The 8,072-nt window shown below is 34.7% G+C and overlaps 1 protein-coding gene across 1 annotated transcript; it reads right to left on the minus strand.

Annotated features, from left to right (window-relative positions):
• Positions 1-2,542: 2,542 nt before the first annotated feature.
• Positions 2,543-7,365, minus strand: LOC122277183 (cysteine-rich receptor-like protein kinase 10). The gene is made up of 7 exons (XM_043087083.1): positions 6,300-7,365; positions 4,658-4,795; positions 4,408-4,529; positions 3,998-4,208; positions 3,648-3,885; positions 3,288-3,438; positions 2,543-3,209 (listed from the first exon to the last, which is right to left on the minus strand). Exons 1-7 carry the CDS (start codon positions 7,123-7,125, stop codon positions 2,880-2,882), a joined length of 2,016 nt encoding a protein of 671 aa, XP_042943017.1. The 5' UTR covers positions 7,126-7,365; the 3' UTR covers positions 2,543-2,879.
• Between the last annotated feature and the right edge of the window lie 707 nt (positions 7,366-8,072).

Consider the following 8,072-nt stretch of genomic DNA (forward strand, 5'->3'; position numbering starts at 1 on the left):
AACTCTCAATTTACTTAAATTCATACTACGGAAATGGATTATTATTACCACCACTTTGACTACTATATATTGAGGTTTTTTGGATAGGGAACAACCAACTCCTCAATAATAATAGTCAAGTAGCCTTAATAAGCCAAAATTGGGGTTGTGATATTTGATAATCTTGAGTTTTTATTTGTTTTTAATAATAACTCATTAAAGAAAATTCGATTGTATCTTTGTTTGGCAAAAATTTCATTAATTTTGAGAAATTCAGCAAAAAACTATTTGTATTCTTAAAAATACATTGGCGTTGGGTGGATTTTTGTCCTGAGCCTGAGGCCCATGTAAACCAACCTAGACCAAACATCAAAAAGTCCCCACTGTGCCAAGAAAGCCTGAAAAGCCTAGCCCAGGTCTATGGGGCCCCTTGTGGTCCCGATGGAGACCCATGACCCGCACGGGTTGAGTGTGACTAATCGAGCTAGGATGGGACATTACACAAAGAGCGCGGGAAGCCAAATCAACGGAAAGAGAATGAAACATGCCAGGGAGAAGGGAGGGGACTTAGGAGCACTAGAAGACCACACCGCATTAAATGAGTTCACTAGACAACCACGTCACATTAATGACTAAACATAGAAAGCCACGCCACATTAAAGACAGTATGGCAGAGGGAGCTCCGGGAGGACATCCCTTCCCCCCAGGTTGTAGGGTATGGCCCTCGGGCCGTCGGGGCTGGGTATATAAGGACCCTGGGTCCTCAGGGAAAGGGATCGAAACCCAAATCCTCTTAATTAAGCATCCTTATCTGCTGCACGCTTTATTTCATTACACACTAAGGAGTTATCACTAACTTAGGCATTGAAGGTTTCATGGGCAGCCCTAAGGCCATTCTCTTTTCTGCCTTTTCTTTGTCATCACAGGCCCCAGGAATCGAAGACCCAGACCGCTGAGAGCCCGACCCTTAAGTGTACAAAACTCGCCGTCAACAATTGGAAACTTACTAAAATGGTTGAAGAAAACAAAAATTGAACGCATTATAAACGACATTTAGCCAAAATTATGTTCAAAAGTCAACTTAAAAACCTAAAATTTCTCATTAATTTACTTTAAATCTTAAGTATATATTTGACAATCAAGCAACTTTGCCTAGCATGATTTTGACCTATAATTTATGTAGATGTATTTCCTTTAAAGTTTCTAGTTTAATTTATTCATATTGTGAAAACAAATATTTACAATATATTTCATTAATTATCTAATAAGTTGCCATGAAAGAAAAATAAATAAATTCATGTATTCTCTCCTTACTCCTAAACAAAATTACTCTTTGAACTTTAATTCTTGAATTTCTTTGGATAAACTGATACTCATTGAAGTTGCAATCGAACGCCATGCTCTATTCTTCAAGATCCATTTGCACAGTAGGTAGTCAAATAAAATGTGCAATCAAAATTATCATAGACCATATATACATACATATATATATATATATATATATATATATCTATTATATAAGTACATATCTAATAGACCTAACAGTGAACAGTTCTTTTTTTTTTTTTTTTTGCAGTTAAGTGAACAGACCTAACGACGCCGTTATGGTTATGTGATTTTTGTTGTTGTTGTGAGGTCTAGAAGAAGAAATGCTTGTCGGGGTCTTTGTTTGTTGCTTCTCGTTGTGTGTTCTTGCCTTGTTGTTGATCCTTTTTTGTTGTGGCTTGCCGTGAGTATGGTCTCTTGACTAGATCTTCTCTCGGTTTTTTTATGCTTTTGTTTGGTTAAATTTTGCTTGGTTATCCAGAAGTTTTCCACTGCAATGGCTTTGCTGTAACACATTCATCCATTAGTTGACATGAAACTGGTTTGAAGAGAAGAAGATGGCATTCATGTATAAATAACGTCAAACATTTTATGAAAAAGATGATACGTACCGAAGATGCTAACCTGGACCAAACGACGTTGTTTTGGGAAAAATGAGGGGCTGGGCTGCATTGCACGGCTATAGTGGAGAAAAACAAAGAGAGGAAAAAATAAATTAAAGAAATGAGGAGAAGAAAATGAAAAGTCGCGGTCTAACCAGCCGAAATCGGAGAAATGAGTTGTGGCGCTCACTGATTTGCAGAGGAGAAGAACCAACAATGAAGAGGAAGAAGAAACAGGTGATGTGCAGCAGGAGAAGAAGCAAAGAAGAGGAAAACAAAAGAAATGAAGAAGAAGAGTAGCAGCAGACGGCAACACTCAGAAAAACAGAGGAAAGAAAAGAAATGAAAATGAAAAAGAAGTGGTCGGCACTAGCAGGAAGAAGATGAAAGAAACAAGGCGTTAAGGGCATTGAGGCCAAAACGACGCCGTTTAAGGGGATAAGGGGTTGGGTTTTAAAGGCACATGGGCTGGGCCTAATCTGGAAGGGCTGGACCCAAAAATAAAGGAAAACCCATTAAAAACAAGCCTTATCCGAAAAATACAGGTCTAATAAAATAAAAAATCACAAAAAAAAATAGAAAAGAAGGCAAATAAAAACACTATAACTAAAATTTAATTAAATAAAATAGAGAAATTTAAATACTAAACAATAATTAATATCAAGAAAGTACGATAATCCAACTAGACAAACGTGCTTTACAGGTTACTTTGACCTAGTATATGTATATATATATAAAAATTAAAGTAAACAAGATTAAGTCGGCATGCATGCATCACAGAAGCCCACCACCCACTTATTCATGCTCAACGCCATGCATGACTACTTAGCATAGCATACATACCCCAAACATACAAAAGGGTTTGAACTCATGATCATGTTCGACTTACACCACTTGGAACCATTGAACATAATTTTCTTCAGTTCCTATTTCACAAGCAAAAGATCCCTCAATTCGGATGTGTATATATAACTATCGAGGGTATAGTTCGGTAATGGATGCTTCATTGACTGACATTAGTGGTATTGATGCACTCGTGGATTGACCTGATTCCAGAACCTTTGTTGGCATGTCTGTTTTACTACGCAGGAAAAATGCAGGCTGCTGAGGTGCTTGCAGTGTAACAGAGTGGCTATCGAGTGTGAGAACTATTAACGCCATGGAGGGTCTGTCCGCTGGATCTTCCTGAACACATAATAACCCAATATGGATACATCTCATGACTTCGTCTCTTGAATAAGAATCTCCCAAAACTGGATCCAACAATTCCATGGGCGTACCATCCCTCCAATGTATCCATGCCTGCATCAGTTTTTGTTATAATGTAGTGCAAAGATGATATTAAAGAAAAGGACAAAATTACAATTGGTTCAAACTCACATAGCTCAAGAGGTCCTCAGCACCATCTGATTCATAGAAAGTACTGTTCTTCTTGCCACTGATAATTTCTAGAATCAAGACACCAAAACTATAAACATCTGACTTCACAGAAAATTCTCCATGCATTGCATACTCTGGAGACATGTAGCCACTGCAAACCAGTACCAAAAATACGGTTGTGTTAAAAGACCACAAGAGTTCTTTTAACCTTACACACATAATATTGTTTATTATGGTTTTAACGAATGATCCACTTTTTACCTATGTTGTTAGATTTAAGCGATATATATGTTGGGAAATACAATGAATTTACCTGCATGTCTGATCATGAAAAAACAAAAGAAAAGGTTCAGAGCTTACTATGTTCCAACAACCCTACTTGTGTTTCCTTGAGTTTGATCAACTCCAAAAATCCTCGCCATGCCAAAATCTGAAATTTTTGGATTCATGTTGGCATCTAACAAGATATTGCTGACTTTAAGATCACGATGTATAATTTTGAGTCGAGAATCTTCATGAAGATATTGAATTCCTCGAGCAATTCCATCTATTATCTTGTAACGCTTGGACCAATCCAGCTGTCTTTGTCTTATAGGGTCTACAAGTCGATCAGAATAATTACTCGTGTTAGGATAGATAAAAAAAAGATATAGCTTTCAGAGATACAATTTAATCACGAGAACATGGGACATATGCAAGGTTGGGCATACCATATAGGAAATTGTCAAGACTTTTGTTGGGTATGAATTCATAGACGAGTATCTTTTCTTCTCCTTCTATGCAAAATCCCAAAAGCCTCGCTAAATTTCTGTGTTGAAGCTTAGCTACCAATACAACCTCATTCTTAAACTGTTCTGCACCTTGTCCAGATCTTTTCGAGAGCCTCTTCACAGCTATTTCTTGTCCATTAGAAAGTGTACCCTGAAAATGTTCAACGGTCAATCTTTAAAACTGTTTACTTTGCACAATTTATATAATTCCAATAAAAAAAATGTGAAACTCCAAATCACTCATAGTTGTAATTCTTTAATTTACTACATTTAATGAAGTATTATCCCGACCAAATGATACTAATATTACTGAAAAGAAAGAAACCAAGCAATGTAAAGCAATTCCATACCTTGTAAACCACACCAAATCCACCTTCACCTAGCTTGCTGTTGTCGGAGAATTTGTTCGTCGCAGCTTCAATTGTTCTAAAATCAAATTGCAAGGACTCTACAGTGGTAATATCATTTAAAGCTACAAATGCAAACAATAAACGTAAGAGATTGAAATTCAAAGAGCAGCATGTAAAATTACAGACAGGAAAGCATAGAAGCTGATCATAGCTAAAAAACAGATATATATATATATATATATATTCTTACCATTGTGTCCTTTTCCTGCATCGAACTTCTTTCTACGTCTCCTAATTAGGAAACAGCAGCCCACAATAAATAGCAGCACGGAGACGGCAATTGGAGCAACAATGGCGACTATCGTGGCTTTTGAGATTTTTCTCTTTCCTGCATAAACAGTAGTTGGGAGTCTTGGTGAATGAGCAATATTGAGCATGTGATCCGGACTGCTCCAGACCATTAAGCACAAACAAACACAAACACGAAAAAGGAAAGCACTTTCGTTGAAAAAAGATATATTTTTTCCTAATTATGAATTAGGCAATTTAGCACCCAAAAACGTTAAAAAAAAAAAAAAGGAAGAGAAGAGAGAAAAGAAGGGGGGGGTGTTTTGGATAGAAGTTTATCATAGAATAAAGATCTTCGATTAAAGACAAATCATTTAATTTAATTTATCATATCCTTTTGTCCACTTGATAACTAAGTGGCCTTCGATACCTAATGGACTTCATCTCATATATTGGCAGGTCTTGGCAATTTTCAAATGTCATCATGGCAGAAGGGAATTAATAAATGAATGTTTATATCATAATTTTATTTTATTTATTTTTTATCTGCACTGTCACAGAGTTCATCACTCATAATTGCAACCCAACTAGCTAGGCATGGCTTCCACGTTTGTACCTAACTTTCCTATATTTTAAAGAGTGAGTTTTACTTTTTTATTTGTTTTTTTAAAATAATCTAAAAATATCTTAAAATAGTTATTCTTTCAAACATTCTCAAACATACTAGATTACGTATGGATATTAAAAAGAGTTTAAGTGAATTATAAATATTAATATTTTATGAATTTCATTGATATAAGTTTAATATTTTTAGATTTAGAAGAATTTAACTTTTTAAATTGAAATATATAAAATAAAATGAGATGAATTTAATTTTTTTATAAGAAATTAAAAAAATAATAAACTTATCAATAATTAATTTAAGATAAATTTATTTTGAATTAATAACCAATGACATTATAAGAGAGAGTGAAAGATGGTGTTTCTAATATTAGGTTGTTGTTTTAGCTAATATTACATGAATTTGTTTTTATTTATTTCATTCACTTTCAATTTTCATATTAAATTATCTATATATTTTTATATAATAATAAAATAATATTAATTTATTTTTTAAAAAATTTTAAATTTATTATATTTTACCATGTTATAATAACTATCAAATTTGACCCATAACACTAACTTTCTATAGCAAAAAACCATCTATTTTTATATTTACATAATTTAATGTAATATATTTTGAGACCCAATTAGCCAAACACCTCATTAAATTTACATTTATATAATCCAATGAAAATGCTTCTCTAATTACTTAGACTTTACGTGAATAACGAGGGTAGCTTCCTCCTCCTAAAAAACTAGGCCAAAATAAAAAAGTGATACAATGCTTCCTAAGTTTTCGTTTCATCCGTAAAATAAAATGTGATGATTTTTAATAAAGATTAAAAATTGAAAAAATATTATATTTTAATATTAATATTATTTAAAAATTTTAAAAAAATTAAATTACTTCTGTAAAAATTTTAAAAAAATTATAATATTAAAATAAGATAAGATGATATCAATGAATTAGATAATTTTGACATCCAAACTGCCCAAATTACCTTTTGATTCAGGCGCAGAGCCCGTAGGTGGAGGCGGAGATGCAGGCCCTGGCGCAGGAGGGGGCGCCGTCGATCCATCCGTGTAAAATTGGTACAATTCGTACCTAACGTTACAACTAGGAAACAGAACCCTTCCACCTTGCTTCCCATCACAGCATATCGGAAGACGGCTGATAGCTATCTGGAGACACCGGTTGCAATCGGCGCTAGACAGGTCCGGCGTGCACTGTACAAGGTTGTACAGTCTTTGAAACTCGGTAAAATTCGTTTGATTGGTTCCAAATTTTTTTACACCGATTGGAAAGTTCGAGGCCCGACTTGCTAAGTCAGTCATCGTCGTGTTCACCAGCCGGTTAAATCGGTCCTGCTCCGTGATGTTCTGCGTGTTCAACAGATAAACCCCACGCCTTACAGTCACGTTGGAGAAGATAGACTCGTTGGAGTAGCGAATCATGCACTCGTCGTACCAAATAACCGCAGCCTTTTCCTTGGGACACGTAGTGGCGAGCTCTTTGGTCGCGGCAGCCACGCATGCTCGGCACATTTGGGAATCGACATCGCCTCGGCAGAGGAAGAGGCCGTAGAGTGTGTCGGAGGTGTTCTGACCGGAGGTGGTGTTGTAGAATTCGATGTTGCGGGTGACGTTGGAGGAGAGGGAAGAGAGGAGGGAGTTGAGACTGGAATTGTAGAGGCTATTTTGGGAGAAGGTTGTGTTTTGACAGAAGTGGTAGAGAGAAACTGGATCGGCGGCATGTGTGGTCAGGCTGAGGGAGCCAAGCATGAGAAGTAACACGACGGAAAGAAAGAAAGGATTGAAGGGAAGCATTTTGATGAAAGAATCTCTTCCACTTTGAAGTTGTTAAAAATTTGCAGTACTAATTGTGTAATCAAAAAGGAAACAGAATAGATATAAGCCAAAACCTGGAATTGAGTAGTGAAAACGCAAGACATTTGCCGTCGGGAATTGGGGCCTTGTTGACCCGAGTCAACCGAGCTGGTGCAGGACAAGACAACCTTTATGTCTCTGTCTCTTCGTAGCGAAGGAGATCAGGTGGAATCAGAAAATAAAAATAAGATATCGTGGGATACGAGATAAGATATCGTTAATGGATTGATGGGAGTTAGAAAGTTTGTTATAAAATGAATTAGGTTTGAACGGTCAGATGATGTTAAATATTTTATAAATAATAAATAATAATAATAATAATAATAAAATAATAAATAATAGTTTCAAAACTCTCCGCAACCAAATTATCAAGTATAAAAAGCTTTAAGCCTGATTCGGATTAGAAAATGGTCTGGTCTTATTTTATTTTATTATTATAATATTTTTTAAATTTTTACATAAAATATAATAATAATTTAATTTTTTTAAATCTTAAAATTATAATAATAATATTTTATTTTATTTTTATATTTTATTTAAAATCATTTCATTTCATCTTTCTCTAAATTAAAACTTAAATATTTTCACAAAGACAAACAAAAACATTTAGGACCGTGTTATGTCCACTGCTCTTAACTATCGCTGGAGCTATCGTTAGGTGCAAGTGAAGTATTTTTTTTAAATATATATTTTTAATAATTTTTTTTAAAAAATTTAATATTATTAAAAAATACTTGTTTAATCACAAAATAAAAATTAAAAAATTAAAAAATGTGAGCGGCACTCAATCATTTTCCGAACATTCATTGAGCAACCTACCCTGAATACGCGTAATTCAAGGTGTCTACTTTTCTTCGGGTCTTAATCAAGGCTCATAATTTAATCAA

This window comes from Carya illinoinensis, chromosome 9 (genome assembly GCF_018687715.1).
Source record: "Carya illinoinensis cultivar Pawnee chromosome 9, C.illinoinensisPawnee_v1, whole genome shotgun sequence".
Classification (NCBI taxonomy): domain Eukaryota; kingdom Viridiplantae; phylum Streptophyta; class Magnoliopsida; order Fagales; family Juglandaceae; genus Carya; species Carya illinoinensis.

Excerpts from the sequence above, each read along its gene's own strand:
- LOC122277183 (XM_043087083.1), bottom strand. The coding sequence starts at position 7,125 with ATGCTTCCCTTCAATCCTTTCTTTCTTTCCGTCGTGTTACTTCTCATG. Across the intron at positions 4,530-4,657 it reads TGCAGGAAAAGGACACAATG|CTTTAAATGATATTACCACT; the intron begins GTAAGAATATAT and ends TTGCATTTGTAG. Across the intron at positions 3,439-3,647 it reads AGTAGGGTTGTTGGAACATA|TGGCTACATGTCTCCAGAGT; the intron begins GTAAGCTCTGAA and ends ACTGGTTTGCAG.